Source organism: Perca flavescens, chromosome 8 (assembly GCF_004354835.1).
Source record: "Perca flavescens isolate YP-PL-M2 chromosome 8, PFLA_1.0, whole genome shotgun sequence".
NCBI lineage: Eukaryota > Metazoa > Chordata > Actinopteri > Perciformes > Percidae > Perca > Perca flavescens.
In genome coordinates, this window is record NC_041338.1 from 13,052,941 (window position 1) to 13,072,259 (window position 19,319).

The 19,319-nt window shown below is 42.4% G+C and overlaps 1 protein-coding gene across 1 annotated transcript in view; it reads right to left on the bottom strand.

Annotated features, from left to right (window-relative positions):
- LOC114560668 (neural-cadherin) overlaps positions 1–19,319 on the bottom strand; it is a 100,906-nt gene that overhangs the window by 54,271 nt on the left and 27,316 nt on the right. The window contains exons 4-8 of the mRNA XM_028586204.1: positions 9,221–9,418; positions 6,428–6,653; positions 5,230–5,434; positions 4,046–4,157; positions 1,799–2,048 (exon numbers count right to left, since the gene is read on the bottom strand). Of these exons, the coding sequence (XP_028442005.1) occupies positions 1,799–2,048; positions 4,046–4,157; positions 5,230–5,434; positions 6,428–6,653; positions 9,221–9,418 (991 nt within the window). The remainder of the gene's footprint in view (positions 1–1,798; positions 2,049–4,045; positions 4,158–5,229; positions 5,435–6,427; positions 6,654–9,220; positions 9,419–19,319) is intronic.

Here is a 19,319-nt window from a genome sequence, read left to right on the forward strand (position 1 = left end):
GTGTGTGTGTGTGTGTGTGTGTGTGTAGGTATATGTGTATCTGTGGGAGGGTGTCAGTGTCTGTAGTAAGAAGTCAGAGGTGATTGATGGTTTACAGAAGAACGCTGATGGGTGATTCATCTCCGCCAGCTGCAGCAGTCTCCGTGGCAACATGAGTGACCTGTAATCTGTCACCCGGCTCAGAGGCCACCTCTCCGTAGCTCTGTGGGATGAGACGTATACACTCACTTGGCTTCTCTTCCTGAAGCATCTCCCTTCATCTCACTGAACTGTGAAGTTTTACTCAGAGGGCCGAGGAAGCTCGCCTGTCCGACCGCAGGCCTGCACGTCAGGCTATCTGCATTTTCGTTGGCTCTCTACAACTCGCTCAGATGACAACTCGAGGGGCGTCAATATTAGGCTGTCCGCATGTCACATGTCGGAGTACGTCAATTAGTCTGACCTGAAGATTCATTTCATGAACACCGTGGCATCCATCACACCACCTCTCCACTCTGTCCTCTTCTGCCCTCGCAGCGCTTATCTCTCGGTATGACGAAGTGTCCAACACACACGACCTGGCAAAATGCCCGCATTTCTAACTATCTGTCTGCTGGTCTGGCAAGAGTATTTGTGTGACTGCCGACAGGCCTCTCTGTTTATCTGCATATCTGACTGGCTGTCTCCTGTCTACTCTGCCGTGCGTGTTTTGGTATTCTCTTCTCGCTTGCCCTGCAACCATGTATCAGTGTGTTTTTCCTCCTCAGTTTTAGGTTTGTCTGCCTACATCTCCACCTCTCTGCCCGCCTGTTTGGCTCGGTATCTAGCCACCCACCGAGACTGACACCTGACAATGCAACAAGAGCGGGTAACAGGGGTATGCAACAGTCTTCTGTGAAGGTCATTGAAACATGACTGACAGGACAAGCGGCCTACTCGTTTCGGGGGAAATAAATGCAGCGGAGCCCCAGTGACAGCTTGCTGCCCACCCACTCACACAGCTTTGCCAAAAAGGCGGTCGAGGACACAATGGATTGCATCCGAATGTCAGTTTACAGCATACGTCTGGAGAAGGCCAAAATTAAAGCCCAGCCAATGCTGTGTGAAGGCTCGATTTTCCTAAAAATCCTGAACAAGAGAGATTTTTTAGCAAACCTCCAGAACATACTATGGAAGTAACAAAGTCACACTTGTGGTTAAGTGAGAAGTGTTAGGAAGTGAGTAACATATTGTTTTGATGGCAGGTGGCTGTGATTAACACACCAAATAAAATACAGCGAGTTTGTCTTACTGGTGGTGGTTTTACTACAGCGCTGTAGATGCAAGTTTGCATGACTCACAGCATCAAATATTATTAAGACAAATAGCCTGAAGGAAGGCAGGTGTGTGATGTAACAACCTACATATTGGTGATGCAACTGTAATGATGCATGAAGTGTGATTAGCTGGTGGATCAGACATAAAGCAGTGCAGGCAGCAGGGACATTATTTAAACTTATCATCTTAGTAACAAACTTTGATCTCTCCAGCTGAACCACGGCAACAGATAAGACTCAAATGTTTTACTTTTATGATTTGGGCTTCGGTACCAAAGCATACAGCACAGCAAGGGAACCTTGAGCATGTTGCGTTCTGTGTATGATAGCTACATCAATACCAGCTTTCCCTTGAAGTTCACATCTGGGTCATGATTGTAACGTTGTTTGGCAGAAAGGCAGAATAAACTGCATTTAACTTTGGCCAAAATGAACAGGACAAATGATGGAGGGGGGTTTATGGAAAGAACGGACAGGTGAGCAGAAGTGGTAAAGCTCCTCACACAGGCTGGGAGAATTCAGGGGCCTCGTCGTTGATGTTTGCCATCCTCACGCGGACCGTGGCGGTGCCGGAGTGAGGCTCGTCCCCGCTGTCCGTCGCCATCACCACAAATTCATACAGATGGTTAGGCCTCTCATAGTCCAGCCGGCCCGCGGGGAAAACGGTCCCATGGGGTGAAATGCTGAAGTCAGAGCTCAGGGTGTAATAGGTGAGCTCGGCGTTTAACCCCGAGTCACAGTCCGTGGCCAACACTGGCGGGAGGGAAGACATCACACAAGGACCATCAATTTACAGTTAATCGAAATGAGCTGATGACATGGCATCAGCTGATGAATATGTTGACTGATCTGTGTAGATCATTATCTCTTTATGGCCTTGCTAAACATATAATAGATCATAAGCTCTGACAGCTACAATTACTAGCACACAAACTGCACTGTGCCCCTTCGGAATAATTACCATCATTTGCAAAAATGGGCTTAAAGACAGCAAAAAGGCCCCAAATGAAATTAAGGAGTTGTATTTTTTCCAGATTGTTTTGAAATTATTTTATTCTGGAGGTAATTACACAGAAAAAAACATTGATTTGTTTCTAATGTGCAGTGAGATTACAGCCACAAATATCAACACCCTTGGTTGCAGAGCTAATTTTGCTGTTTAGTGAACTTTCAATCAAACTCACAGCTTCGTACACAGCCCCTCCGGCTTATATAGCACTTGCATATCGCATATTCTTTTGATGTGTTTATTTCCTGTGTCAGGCATCAGCACTAGCAGCCTGTGCATCTCAATGTTTCATTCAACCTAAAGTCTTGTAATAGCTCAATTTACTCTTTGTATAGTGTGTATAATGAAGTAGTACATTTCCCTTAAACCTCACTGTCACTCGTGCTTTTAAAAACAAGATTATGTATATCTTCTCCACCATCAACATCAGTAGGTAAAGTTGAAGCAATAGCCTCATTGTAAAGTATTCATCTGTGTCTTTGCCCAACTGATGGGGTAATGGGGATTTCACTCCATTGGTGTCTCAAAACTGACATTTCATTAGTTGGTGGTGCAGCCCAGCAGATTAAGAAATTAAATCGTTTTCTCTCTTTTTTTTTTCAGGTTTTTTGCCCCGTTGATCTGATTGGTTAGGGCGTTCTGGGCTTCTGTAAGGTGAGGCAGTTTTATTCAAATATAAAGTCATGTACTCGTTCATGATGTATCAGCCACAGTCTATGGTAGATCTTTTAAAAGTCTCCATGTCTTCGCACTCTCTCTCTCTCTCTCTCTTTGATCTCTCCTCTGCTGAGTTCTTCCTACCGCACTGGTTGTTACATTTTTTGTTGATGCATTGGTTTGTATTGGGTGCAATTTTCTCCTTCCGCTGGTTCTGCAGTGCCAACAATTTCTGCCGCTCTAGGCTGTGTATTTGAATGTTTTCAGATTAAATTAGTTTGCTTATTCTCACCCAGAATCCACTAGAAACAATCGCCCAGCCAGAAATTCTCACAAATCGCTAACGGCAGTCCATGGGGGACTGAAGTCCCACAGGTGCAGAAACATTTGACGAGAAATAGACAGTCAACAAGCTGAAATGCAAAAAGAATACTCCTGAATAATGTGCTTTTCCTAAACTTAGGGTATTTTTGCCTTAAGCCCATGTTCATTTGTGAGTGTGACTGTGGAAAATTCTCAAATCCGGCATAGGTACTTTTCTATCTCAAAGGTACAGTATCATATAATATATATAAAAGCAATCAGAAGTTTTGTTTTTTCAAGTGGCAAAAAAGAAAAAAGTGACAGTGATAGTGGCAAAACATCTTAGTTAGGAACACACGTTATCTCACATAATTTAAAGAGAAACATTTCCACTCAAGTTAAGCAGTGGCGATGGCGACACATACTCCTTCAGCCTTATAATTGATAATTATAAGGTAGCCTCATGCAGTAACAGATAAATTGACATGCCATCATTCATACAGTACATAATAAATCAAAACAAATGTGTGTTGTCTTTGTAGCAGTATACTTGAGATTGTGATCACAGATCTGAAAGATCTACAGTATTAGTTTCTTTCTGCGTGCAAAACTGGAAGCATTGTGGGACAATGAGCCGCAACGTTGACTTAAGGTCTGAATTGCCGCTTTGGCAGAACACATTTGTTGTTTTCATGCTGAGAAAGTGACTTCATGGATAGTTTCTCTCTCCAATTCAAAAAGAAACAGATGGATGTGAAATATGGGGTCAGAGGAGTCTCACCCTGCAGCAGGGATGTTGCCGTGGTTACAGTCTCAGGGACTCCATCCACACTGTAGATGGACTGGAGGAACTCTGGGACACAATCATTCTCATCCGTTATCAACACCTGAACCTGATTAATGCCAGTGTGATGGGATAAGAGGAGAGGAAGAGAGGAGAGGACAAGAGAGGAGAGGAAGAGAGGAGAGGACAAGAGAGGAGAGGAGAGGAGGGGAGAGACAAAATCAGAGTAGAAGAATACAAAATTAGCCTCTCTTTAATAACCCTCACAGCCAGGAGACAACCATACAAAATTCTCTGTACAGAAAGCTGACCCCAACACTTTATCTAAATTGCATTTTATAGTTTCTCAAGTTGCCAGTTCAACAATCCTTTATCTTCTACTTCATGATTTTCCTGAGTCAAAAATAGAAATGTTCTGAGCATGTGTTTTTTCGACAAAGGCCCTTAGCCCCACCCCCTCCCGCCACTGCCCTACAAGCTCCCTGTCACCACTGTGTGTAAAGTGCGAAGTGACAGCTGAGTAATAGTCCTGAAATAGCTGCGATAGGTTTTCCATCTCTTACTCCCCAACATGCAGCTGAGCAGAAGGAGATTTTGCCTGCTGAATCTGTGGTGACATGATAATTGGCTAACAAAATCTTAGGCTTAATAATTCAAACGATCCTGAATTCATGAATAGCTTATCTAGAAATATTTGTTTGTGAATGAAGTTTTCGGCTGAGTTCTTATGCCAAGTGGCTCAGAGTGTGTGCTACATTTTACAAAAGTTCATCTCCAGACAAAAACAAAAGGGTGAAAACAAACCGCAGACAAAAAAATCTTGTTAACATTTCAAAACCATTCAGCCATGCCAATCCTAAAGACAGCCACAAACTCTGCTGCTTCTCCTCTGTGGTTATCGCCAAGTAGTGTGATTTCAAAAGGTGTAACGGGTGAAAACGGGTCTATCTGGGAGCTTTATAAAAACCTCCAGTGGTAGAGCACAATGCAGCAAATCTCAGCAAAAAAAGCAGCATTTTTCTTCATTTCAGTTTAATTCAGCAGTAAGAGTAAATGCTTGTGTGACAAATGTAATAATAAAACATCACAGTGGACCTCAGCTTTGGGCTCAGTTGACCTGAGTGCATGAACTCTTATATGACTCATGCTTGTTGCCTGTATCACTCTGTAATGACACTAACCTCTGTGGCAGTGCTGAGGCTGCCGGGCTCTTCGCTGGCTCGCACCATCAGCAGGTACCGTCGCTGGTCACTCTCGTAATCTAGCGTCCTGGTCAGACTAATCTCCCCCGTCTCCTGCCGGATGCTGAAAAGGCTACTGGGATTGATCAGCAGGCTGTAGCTGATTGGCTGCTTCTGAAAGGAAATGGCAAACACCACCAGGAAGCTGCGGAACAAAGAGAATGTGATAGAAAAGGAAAGGAGAACAAAAAAAAAGTCTTTACCATTTGATTTCAGTTGCACACATGTTGGATTAAAATCGAAATCCTCTTTCCCTACATCAGCACTGCGCTGTAATGAAATCAATTACTGTACGGCCCATTGACTATGTGCTATAAACACAGTCAATCAGTACTTGTCAGTTCTGTGTAATAATGTAATACTATTATGCAGATATCAATGTTGGCTTTCACGGTTAAGAGAGTTTGCGTTCCCTAATGATGTGCGATGATGATATGTCAATTCGTGCTCGAGTGCGCCGGTGTGACCAATCGAATATTCATCAGCATATGTCTTAACAGGTAGTGTTTGGAAATCACCACCCAAGACAGGTGTGTGTCTTTATGCATGTCTGCATTCATGATTGTTTTTGTAGAGACACGTATGCATGGCATGCATTTCAGTCTTAATTGTTACAACCGTAGGTTATTAAACAGTGAGGCACATGTAAAACTGTCCTTGTGTATGTGAATCAGTATGCTTTCATGTATGCATTCATCCTAGTGTTTGGCAATTTAAAGATATGAGCTATACTGCCTATACAATTTTAATATTGCTCTTTCTTATATTGTATTCTTCAATAACAGGCAATTATACCTATTGAGGCAACAACAAAAAAATCTGACAAAGAGTGTTTGGTGGTAACCACAAGGGAATAGACCACATTTGAATAAAAGCCCCAGCATAACTGTTTAACTATAAGAAAAGACTTCAAAAAGATATTACATTACTGTAATTTCATTACAAAAGATGTAACTCATGATGGTTTGCCTGTATCAAACAGCCCTGCTTATGTATATGTGTGAGTGAATGAATGAATGTTACACACACACACACACACACACACACACACACACACATATATATATATATATATATATATATATATATATATATATATATATATATATATATATTTATTAAGACATGCGGTACTCACGGCTGTCCTTCAGGCGTGTTTTCTGGTATGGAGATGGCGTAGCTATTATTGGTGAACTGCGGCGCTCTGGCTCCTGCCACCACAGAGAGCATGGCGGGGGCACTGCGGCTGCCCATGCCGTCAAGGGCCACCACGCTTAACAAGTACTCTCTGTCCCTCTGAAGCACCAGCCCTGTGCTCACCACCTGGCCTGTCTTCTTGTCCACTGCAAAGCAGCCGTCACCACCTACAGGGAAACAAAATTAACTCATTTTCTAGTGCTGGATCCAAACCAATCCAGTACTGCTGGCTTGAATACTAACTCAGAAATGTTACCCAAATGGCATCTGGGAGCTAGTGGACAGTAATACAAAAATGGAGTGACATATTCTGATCATAAACTGATACATTTTAAACTGATACACAGAACATTTTTTTATGAAACTTCTCAATTTTGGTACCCACATTTGTACTTTCTTACATTTGTACTTGGAAGTATCTTCCACTTTATCTCATTGAATTAGCATAAGCCTCTTTTACGCAGAGATTCAGCTTACGCCGGCATAATGCCGCCCCAGTGTGTGATTTTAGACAGCATGTCGGCATTTCGGAAGCAAAAGAGGCGTGGCGTGTAACACAACAGCGTTGGCTGTGGCAAGTTTCTGTATTGGCTGTGAAACAGACAATACTTGTTAGTGGGATCTCATTTAATGGGAGGGTTGGCAATTTAAAAATAGAAAGTATCAACTTCATGTTAAATCTAGAGGTGCTTTTTCTATAAAGTAGAAGTATGCATCATAATAAGTAGTAAATACTGTTGCTTTTCATGCATGGTACATTTTGCTGATAATACTTCTGTACTTGCAGGACTGCAGAACCTTTACTTGTTGTAACACTCATATCCCTGTGGAGTTAGTACCGCTAAGGAGAAACGGAATTTTAATTAATTCATTTTAATTTTAATTCCCATCCTGCTGTTGGTTTCATACTAGTCTGCAGATGGACAGTGTAACGCACCAACAAATGTATCAATGCACTAAAGGCAGCGAAGAAGAAGACTGCTTGCAGGCAGTCTGAATTAGTCTGTGTTTTGATGCTTGCATGGCTCCTTATACTGAACGGGGATACTGTTGATGTGTAACTGTGCTAATGTCTTGCTGCTTCCTGTAGCTCTGCATGGCTTACTGAGAAAGCTTATTTGTTGCTCTAGCTGTCTGTATGGTGTCTTGTTGACTTCTGCCTGTATAGTTTAACCTGTACCAATGTCTTGCTGTTTCCTGTTGCTCTGGTCTAAAAACATCTGGCCAAAGGACTACAGTTGAAAATTAGCCGGCTGGCTAACACTGGCACATTTACAGAAAATGCTAATTAATGTGTGTTGTCCTTTATAAAATAAAAAGTAAGTAAAAAATGTAAGTAAGTAAGCTTTGCAATAGAGCTGGGCAATATATCGATATTATATTGATATCGTGATATGAGACTAGATATCGTCTTAGATTTTGGATATCGTAATATTGTAATATGGCACAAGTGTTGTCTTTACTGGTTTTAAAGGCTGCATTACAGTAAAGTGATGTCATTTTCTGAACTTACCAGACTGTATCCACATTACTGATGATTATTTATCAAAAATCTCATTGTGTAAATAGTTTGTGAAAGCACCGATAGTCAACACTACAATATCGTTGCGGTATCGATATCGAGGTATTTGGTCAAAAATATCATGATATTTCATTTTCTCCATATCGCCCAGCTCTACTTTGCAACATATTATTACGCACAGCGTGTTTTGGTGAGAAACGCCGAATGTAAACATAACTTTTGTCAATTCCACACTACAATTTTCCCCCTACTGTTAAATACTAAAGAACGGGATCAGACAGATTGACCTCGCTCATCAAAAGGCCAGCTACTCTCATCCCCTCGAGGTCTTAAAAGTTAAGCACAGCATAAGAGGGTTAAATAAATACATTTGAAAGGTTAAAACTTGAAGGGAAACTACTCAGTATGCTGAAGGTTTTGGAGGTAAACCTCACGGCTGCAAGAGTTTTTAGCATGATAGCATCATATTGACCATGGGTACCTTGCGTTAATTGTGGTTAAACGCACATAAGGGAGTTGTGCAATGGACTAATGTGAGTCAAAGGGAAGTCAGTAGTGTTTCTGTAAAGCCCCACTGGCAAGATTAGCACATCCCCCCCATATTTGACATGCCAACAAACCTCTATCCCCTTAACCACCAGGGGGTCTACCACTCTGGCAGCCTTCCAACAGCCCACTGTGTGTGTGTGTGTGTGTGTGTGTGTGTGTGTGTGTGTGTGTGTGTGTGTGTGTGTGTGTGTGTGTGTGTATATGTGTGTGTATGTGTGTTTTTTTTTGTATGTGTGAGTACTTGCATGATTCTGTGTGTGTATGAAACAGAGAGAAGCAGACAGATAGTGAGTGCAAGATAAGTGCATAAACAATGTGTTGAAGGCCTCTGGCTGTGTGTGTGTTGGAGAGAGAGAGAGAGAGACGGAGATACAGAGGCAGAGAGACACAGGGTGACAGAGAGACAGAGAAACTAATGGACACCTAAAGAGTGTATGAATGTATGAATGAATGCGGTAGCGCCTGTGGCTGTCTTGTTGTGTTTGACTTCATTTCCAAGGCCTATTCTGTCAACAACACAGCCTATTTTAATACCACTCCCCTCCTATACATCTCATGTTTGTGTGTGTGTGTGTGTGTGTGTGTGTGTGTGTGTGTGTGTGTGTGTGTGTGTGTGTGTGTGTGTGTGTGTGTGTGTGTGTGTATAAACAGCAGAAAGCTTACCATCTGACAAAAAGTATTCCACCTCTCCACTTTTGCCTTCATCCCCATCGTGAGCCTGGAGCTGGTAGACAAACATTCCCACTGGGGCCTCAGGGGACACTACAGCCAGGTATGGGTACGGCTTCATATTCCACTCAGGGACGTTGTCGTTGACATCAGTGATCTTAAGCTTCACCTTGTTCAGGTACCAGTTTGGGCCTGGGGGACAGAGCAGAGATAGTGATGAAGCTGTGGTTACTGAAAGTGACAGCTGTCATGTAAGTGCGTGTGTAGAGGGGAGACGAGCAGCCAGGGGAATCCAAAGCTCCAACAAGCAGCGAGTCAACTGAGGGTACAGGTATGTGAGATATAAATCATCTACAGTAGATGGCAAAACATCATGCTGCAGGATTGGAATAAATCTCAATCATTCTTGTATCTGCAATGTGGAACTGATGCCAAAACAGTCTTGATTCAGCTCAGAGTTGTGGTCAAAGTCAATTACCACACTATCTTTACCGTGGCAATTTACCCGCTATCTTTCCACTCCTTTTGCTTCACCACAGCTGCCGGGTTTGGGAGATTGTTGTAAATGGATGTCAGGATAGCTGTTTGTTCCCATGGTGGAGGGGGGGGGATGTGACGTCACCCATCCATTCTCCATCAGCGCTCCCATCCAGGCATCCAGACACCCAGGTTCCCGCGGGAGAGAGACTCAGCCACAGTCTCATCTACCAAGTCTGCGTAAAGCTACCTTGATCTTCCCACAGGGGCTTAGGGATGATGCCTCATGGCTGCAGGCATTTTGTCGCCTGCACACTGCCTCGCTGGGGTGAATACGAAGATTCCAGGAATCCAATTACCAACTCGCTCGACATGAGCCTGCAGACAGCAAGAGTGCACAGCAGCACCCAAGAAGATGCGGTGTACAACTGCGTTGCAGTCTCTGTGACATTAGCGTAGCGTGCTTTTAGCTGGAACTGATAGTAGGGGGATCATTTTCCCCATTAAATACAATGACACAATCTGGAAACAATGTGCACAAAAAACTCCTGACAGTGTCACACTTTTGTGTGTAGAAGGTGGAGCAAGCCACAGAACTGTGAGCTAAGACACTATTTCCACAAATATTGGCTGTGATCTTGTGTCAGCGTGGCATGAAGGAATGTCAGAAGAGCTGCCAAGCAGTTCAGTAGGCTGCGATCCACAGAGGCAATCTGCCTTACCCCAGAGAAGAAAAAAACCCTGCCAGGACAAACCAAAAACACACACACACACACACACACACACACACACACACAGATATGAACACAATCACAAAGATTTGACATATAGGCAAGCCATCTCTTCAAACCCAGACACATGTTTGCACACTTGATGTAGCTGACAGAAGCATGTCTCTTTCCTTCTTCCTGTTTCTCTGTCTTTTTCACAAACACACGCACCAGTGCACACTTACGCACAGCGGTGAGTTACCTAAGGGCTAAAAGTAACTATGGATTACAAATCCCATTATGTAAAAGCTCTCCTGTGTGTGACCACGGGCTATATATGTACTTTTTAATCCAAGACAAAAGCAGCAGGAGTTTGCCGTGCATCCTTTTCCTAGCTGAGGCTGACACAACAGATGCGCTGTACAAAACAGTCCTACACTGCTGGTTTCCCTAATATTCTGTAACATACAGTCCCTCCAGAAAAACGCGATTATGCGATCGCATAATTCAATGCATAATCAGCCAAAGTCTGCATATTTATGCGGGGGCCACATCTTTTCAAATACGCCGCACTTTCGCCGCATAAATTGTATATTTCCGCGCTAAATATGCAGGGCTTGCATGATTTCATAATCCCCAGATTTTCGTTGTAAAAAAGTCACATATATCTTAGCAGAAAGTTGAAAAATGTTGCGTTTACTTCACACAAGAGCAGCCATTTTCCCCTGTTTCCATGGGAACGTTACGAAGTGACGTAATTACGCGATGTGAACATCATCGAAAAGCATTTTTTGCAAGTTCCCGCAATTTTTGCAAGTTCCTGCAATTTCATCGCATAAAATTGCATAAATATCCCGCATATTCCATCGCATTTCTTAAGAAAACGTGCCGCATAATCAAGGATTTTTGCCCGCAACAATCATAAAAAAACTCATTTTTCTGGAAGGACTGAACATAATCTCTCTTCAAAGTTGATAATAGCCAATAATAGAAAACTATACATTGGTAATGAGCAGTACATGCATACAGCAAATGGTATAAAGTCTTTAAACTGTACGAGTTGCTGAAATAAATCTCTTCCAGGACTTACAGTCGTGTTTCCTCAAATGAGTTGTAAAGCAAAAAAAAGGGAGATGCTGAGATCACAATTCCTAGTTCCTTTTTTTAACTAGCTTACAGTTAAGATGCGTTTTGATGGAAAATACAATGTGTTGCACTCCAGACTCGCTCTGGAGCGTTCACAACTGAAACACAATAGCTAAATAGTGTGTGACAGCTCCTAAAATGGATTGTTAGAGGCCAGGGATAAAGGGAGGAAGAAGCTAGAGGAGAGAATTAATCTAGCTTTCTGCTCAGGCTTTAAAGTTGCTCTGCGCAGAGAAAAGTTCTGACTCGGATCTGACGATAGTTCGTTTTGGATAAATAGCCACTGTATCATGGGGACAGAGAAACTAATCAATGTTCAGATGCTATCTCCTGAAATGTCGACAGCAGCAATTTATGCAATTTAAGCCAGATCATCCTGCCCTGTAAGATGGAACAATCCTTTCGTGATGAATAATGGGAAAAGGATAAAGATTCTTTTGCAAAGTAGAGGGGTTTAAAAGGCACTTAATCAAAACGAAATCAGAGCTCCAGCACTTAACATTTAGTTGACTATCAAATCTTTGCGGGGCGAGCAGTGCAAGACACATTTCTTGCCTTCTGCTTGTTGGTACCTTTCCAAACCATGTCTCTGTGGTAATGGTGGTGATGATTTTACAAGGCTCCATCTAATTAACTTGTTACTGAGAGACTAATCAGAGCCAAGGCAGATAATTAGAGCCTATCAGCTCTGGAATGATAATGAAGAATGTACGAGTGTGTGAGTGCTCGTGTTTGTGAGGAGAGAGACGGCACGTGTGCACGGGCGAGCGAGGGTGCACGCCGCATGTTCTGAGGCTGCAAGCCGTGTGCGATTTCTCTCTGATCTGGCGAGTTAAGTACGGAGCGGCTGTGAGCGATGCCCCATGAGCTCCGAATCGACACAACCTGCCCCACCTGACCGAGACAAAAGATGTGATCAAATAACCAGGCGAGGCGCACGGCGCACAGGCTCCACTGGATTTTTCAAAGTCAAATATGCTTTGTGCTCGCTCAGTGTGATGAAAAGCCGGTATGTACTGTACGCTACAATCCCATAAAGGATAAGAGAATCTGCTAGAATGACTAACATAAAAAAAAAAAGTGGACAACAGGGGTGCACTGTTTGTTTTGCGTAGGCTCAGCGACTACAACAAGTGCGCTGTGTTTACATGTGTGTGAGCGCGAGTTGCGCGTGAGCGTGTGTGTTTTTATATATCACTGCAAGCCTGTCTGTTGATGTTTCCTGCCGTTAATCCTCTCCTTGGGAAGTTGCTATATAAAGCTGCTAAGTGGCTTGCCGGTATGAAAAAAAAATAAATAAAAAAAGTTGTCTCAAGTGCTTCTGTGCACATGTACACTGCCCACAGTACAAGGACACGGAGTGTGTGTGTGTGTGTGTGTGTGTGTGTGTGTGTGTGTGTGTGTGTGTGTGTGTGAAGGAGATGAGAGGAAACAGAGTGAAGTAGAGGGGCACAGATACAGAAACAAAAATATCTACAGAGGGAGGGAAGGAGACAGAGAGGAGGCAGCATGGAGGATGGAGTACTGTGTGATGCTTAGCAGAGAACGTAAAACAACATTATAGAGACAAGAGCACAAGGGAAGCAAAAAACAAACAGCGTAGCACAACAAAAGATGCTGGCAGCATCCATGTTTGGAAAGAAAACATGCAGTAGCAGAGCAGAAGAGGAGGAATTAAGACATAGAACATACAGTGTAATTAATATCAGAGGGTCTTCTTATGGAGCCCTTGTTCCTCCTACATCCAATGAGGGAGGAAATTAAGATAGAGGATATTTCTGTGTGGAATTAAACAAATTGCGTCTGCAAGCATAAATATCAATGGCCCGTACGAGACATGGAATTTCAGAGGTGCTTTTTGGGCAGCGAGTGAATGGAAAGTGAAAATCAGCTCAATGGGGGGGGGTAATAAGGTACATTAACCAAATGTTTGCAGTGTTAAGGAGGCTCTATTCTAAGCCGCCCCCCCCCCCCCCCAGCCCGATCTCTGTGCTTAAAGCAGAGTGTGAAGCCGTCAGCAGGAGATCAACACGCAAAAAGCAACCGGGGACAGAAATCTATTAACTCAGGGATCCCGACACCACACACTCCGGACTCTGCGGCTCAGATGTGGCTGACACAATAACCACGTAAACACACATGCAGCCATTTTCAACCCAGAACAAATACAAATGGTAGAACTCTTCAAGTTCCGCAATTTTTTTTACTCCGAATCTGCATCTCTGCAAAAAAAAAAAAAAAAAAAAAAAACAATTATGGCCAGTGTGTGTCTTTTAGCCACTACATCTGCAAACAATTTTCAACAATATTGGCAGAACCAAATGTGGCACAGCTTACATTTGCAGTTAATGGAAAAACAAGTCATAAATGTAACATAGACACGTAACAAATATGAATGAGTTTAATAAGGCAGACATTTAGAGGCCCCCCAAATAGACCACGTTTTAAAGCTTCATGTCTTTCACAATCATCGTGTGACTTTTGCGAGATCATTTCCAATTCACTTAAACAGAATTGGCCAGCAAGTGGCCTTCAGGGTGACAAGCGATCAATCAGAAATATGTGTCGAAGTAATGCATCACAATAAACAATACTGTGGTGTTGTTTTGTAATTTGCAGCACTAATCTATAGAGCTCTGACTCCACGAGGAATTTGAATCCACCCTTCTCCACAAAAAGCACGTTTGTGTACGTTAAGTATTCTCTGCCTAATTCATTCATTGTCCTAGCACTCAGAGATTAAGACTGGTCGAGTCCCATGAACTTGGATCTAAACTGAATCACCATCACAGATGGATGCTGGGGGGGCTCAGACACTGCGTGACCGTGAACAGGACAAGTGGTTTTGGCTAAATGGATGGATGTACCGATAGACGGATGGCTGTCTCCACGTTAACAGGTTAGTTAATGTTTAATTGCTTTGAGCTTTGAGAAAAATGTGCCCTATTCACTCCTATTCACTTGCATTACAGAGGAGGATTTAGAGAGGAGCAAGTGTTCAATGGAGATACACTGGCACTGCGTTTAGCCTTCAGGGAAGGGACATATATACTTTAGCTGAAATATTTCAACTTCTATTGCCTATGATTTATTTGCATGGCCTTTGCATTTGGCTTTGCATTCTCAAATAACCTCACAATATTTACTAAGTTAAAAAATTACTTTTTAAAATATTTTCAATTCTGCAACCCACTTTTCCTATCTGTGAGATGTTTTCATCTAATTCATTATACACAGTAATACACATTAAATAATGAATGCACTGACTTTTGCTCTGTGGTAAATCCTGAGCTAGGTCTGCATTTGATAAGTGAAAATAGCTTGTTTATTGAGAAACAACCAAAGAAAAAAACACAAACGTTGACCAATGACTAATCAATGACCCACCACATAGGTGTTGTTTTTGATAATAATAATAATTTCCCACAAGGGAAATTACAATGTTTTCACTCTGTTGTGATTACAGTATTATACACATTACACACAGGCCTGAATTACACACACATGCTCAGAGTGAGGGGGCTGTCCATGGAAAGGCACCCCAAGCAGTTGGCACCTCTCCAGCTACCAATCCACCACCATACTTTGGGCCGTATGGGGACTTGAACCAGCAACCCTCCGATTCCCGGACCCAACTCCCTACTAACTGAGCTACAGCCACCCCCAGAACAGGAAAAAAAAAGAAATGGTGCCACATTTGCTTAGTGATACTTAATGCCTCCAGAGCCACAGACAAGCACAGATAAGCAGTCGCACATTATAGAATTCTCAATGAAAGGGCCTATAATATATTCTTCTCTCTTAGGGATCCTCCATCTGAGGCTTAAACCCACATAAGACTGCAGGCGCTGCCTACACACACACACACACACACACACACACACAAGAAGACGAGCAAGAACAAAAGCATTCAGTGTTAAAAAGAAAACTCTAGCGTCCCAGTGTAATCGCAACGTTATTTGATACCAACTTTAGTGCATGTCATCTCACTCCCTGTCTCCCCGTGCTCCGTGTCTGTCGCTAGTGTCAACTATTGACTGAATGCAAAATGCCAAAACAAAGGAATACCTTATACTATATATATATATATATATATATATATATATATATATATATATATACATACATTTATGATGTTTGTATCTTGCACTTGTAGACAGTAGCTCGCACAGTGAGCTTTTACACTTGTAGCTAGCATTAGTAAATATGGTCATGATGATGATGTTCGGCCATGACGCACCTTTTGCGTTTAAGTTCTTTATAATTATGCGTTTATTTATGTATTTATAGTAAAACAGCTGTGAACTCTAAAACAGAAGGATCCTTCTGAACCTGAACCTGAACCTGGGCCACTGGCTACGTATATACAGTACAGGCCAAAAGTTTGGACACACCTTCTCATTCAATGAGTTTCCTTTATTTTCATGACTATTTGCATCGTAGATTCTCACTGAAGGCATCAAAACTATGAATGAACACATATAGAATTATGTACTTAACAAAAAAGTGTGAAATAACTGAAAACATGTCTTATATTTTAGATTCTTCAAAGTAGCCACCCTTTGCTTTTTTTGATAACTCTGCAAACCCTTGGTGTTCTCTCAATGAGCTTCATGAGGTAGTCACCTGAAATGGTTTTCACTTCACAGGTGTGCCTTGTCAGGGTTAATTAGTGGAATTTTTTCCCTCATTAATAAAAAAGCAAAGGGTGGCTTACTTAAATGAAAATCTTTGAGATTATTTGTTTAACAATGGCTCTTTCCATTAGGTGCCCCACTGAGCCATGTCAGTGAGTGAGCATGCACATAACCAAAGCCCTGTACCTGGCTTACCGTAATGGTATGCAGCTATCATTGATTCTATTCATTCCAGCTGTGCTTATAATGCTTTGACAAGACAAAATGTCTGCTGTGAAAAGGATCTATTGTGTTAAAATTGTAATTCAAATAATAGATTCTGCAGCATTTGCATTTGAAAAGCCACTCGCATGAGGACAAGCGTCGCTTTATATGCATACGTTGAGAGTGTGCCATGTAAAGCTTGTACGCTATGTAACATGCTGAAGCAACATGCTGACCAGACATCATTTGAACGTGAACCGACAGAAGAGAGAAATAAAAATAGTACATCCATGACAAGAACCTTAGTCACGTTCAAAATGACTCATCGAAACCCCTGCTGGCCATTAAAGACGAGGATACAAACTGAGGTAATCAAAATGTCATTTCTGAGCTGAAAAACAGGGCGTCTTCCTTCCATTGTGTGGAAACCTTTCAGCTTTTAGCCCGGAAATGTCATTCAATTGAATATACCATACAAACAGTAACAATAACAATAATAATAATATGTTTTATTTGTATAGAACTTTAAAAGGCGCTCAAAGGCACTTTACATAATAAAAACAGAAACCGTAAAAGCAATAAAGTATGAAAAGTGGATTTAAAAATGGGGGTTTGAGTGCGGTTTTCAAAGAGTGGAGTAAGGGAGAATATCTGAGGTGTTGGGACAGAGAAGGAGGAGGCAGCAATGGAGAAGGCCTGTCCTCCCAGGTCAGGTGTGAGAGGGCTGAGGAGGTCGGCGCCTGCGGATCAGAGGATTTCGTGAGGCAGGAGGAGGAGGAGGCTCGGTTGTGGAGGGCTTTGTAGGTGATGAGGAGAATTTTGAAGAGGACTCTTAACACTCTTAGTTAAGACAAAGAAGAAGTCTAACGAAACACTCAAGCTCTAACCCCCATGCCACTAGAGGTGTAAACAAATAAAGATGCATTAGTTCGAGGTTGAAAAGCCAATAAGGTTTCCATCGTACATCGGCGATGGCCCGACAGTAGGGGTGGTACGGTTCATGAAAAAACACCCGAACCGCTCGGTTCGCTAGTCTGGGTTCACTAGTCTGGGTTCGCTAGTCTGGGTTCGCTAGTCTCGGTTCGCTAGTCTCGGTTCGCTAGTCTCGGTTCGGAGCATGTGTGTACCGCACGGTTCGTCAGTACACTGTTAATGTGCACTAACCTCTTACTGCCGTAGTGCCCACTTTCGACACCTATGTTAAAACACTTACTGGAAATGACGAGCGGGATGGGCGTGAGAAACGCAACCCATGGCAGCTGATTGGACGATTGCGTCACATGGGTCCGGCTGGTCCCTAATTTCAAAACAGACTGTCATGGCGGCTCGTTCAGAATACGATCTCATATTGTACTAAAATAGTTCACCGAAAACGTGTTTCTGAAAACATTTTAAGCGAGAAATAGGCCATGCAGTTGCTGAATCTGTCTTCATTTCAGATCGACAAAGGTCAGTTTAAAAGATTTTCGTCAGATTTTGAGAGACACCGAGCCGACCGCTCCTCAAGTGGAGTGGGGCGCCGCTGCAGGTCACGTCACCTGCAGAAATGTCAAGTGGGAGAGAGGCTGCCCAGAGCTGGAGGATGAGCCAGCGTCGTTTATAGTCTGGTGTGTGTGGGAACATTTTGAATTTCATGTTACCTATGATGAAATAAAGCAATATAGAACTGCCACTGTGTGCATGTTTTGTGCAACATGCATTCAATATGCTAATTTTAGCTATATGCTGAAGTATATTCTGGAGTGTTAAAGATTAAAAGAAAAAATAACAAGAACCGTACAGAACCGAAAACCGTGACCCTAAAACCGTGACACGAACCGAACCGTGGGTTTTGTGGACCGTACCACCCCTACCCGACAGCCGTCACGGTGTCACGACAGACGCGGTTACGCCAACCTCGTCCACACCAACACCGGGGAACAGGTGTGCGTCGGCGCTAATGGCATTGATTGCGTGCCTAAAAGAATAACAATTCAGATTTATCAACGGTGCACAAATTAATTGTGCGACTGTAACTGCGGATGGACACTCAGGCTTAGGGCTGGGAATCTTTCGGTATTTCGCCATTCGATTCCATTCCATACCGATTCCGAATTTTGGGGTCACGATTCAATTCAAAAATCAGTTCTTGATTCAAAATGATTCCTGATGAAAAATCGATTCTCAATACATTATAGGCACTCTAATTTCAGGATTTAGTTTCAGGTATTCAAGTTATTTATTGGTAGATGCACAACAATGAAGCATTGTCACTAAATGTCTTGGCTCTCAGTCTCCCTCCAACAATGCTAATTAAAGTTGTGCAAAACAGAAAACCAAGAGTAAAAACAAAAAAAAGTAAGAATCTGAGACATAAAATAGTGCAAGTTTAACTATACGGATAAATATATACAATAATAATAAAACTCTACTCCAGGCCGCTGTGTGTTAATAAAGTCAAAGTGGCAAAGAAAGTATGAAAGCAGAGTAATGTGTGTATAATATTATGGAGTTTATATTTGAAAAGGTTTTAACAACTGACTGCAATAATGTAAACACGTAAAGGCAAATCTAAGACAATAGGGAATATTTATTCATGTTAAACTTGCATCGACTAGGTAAAAAAGCAGCCTACGTATATGTATTTTTTTCATAGAAGCTGTCACCTCTCTATCTTTCTCACCCAAGTGAGGGAGAGGTTCGGCTAGCGTTGATGTAAATATGCAAATCAATCTGAGAACACACAGGCAGTTTAATGATAAATCCTTTCTCTCAGAACAAGACAAGACAGAGTCAAAACTGAGTACTACAACACTGGTGGGGGGGGGCTATCAAGCCGGCTCATCCGACCGGAAGTGCTTGCAGGCCGGGTTGAGACTGTAAACAAAGACGAAAGGCTAAAGCTAACTATTTAGATAAATTAGATGAACTGCGGCTGCG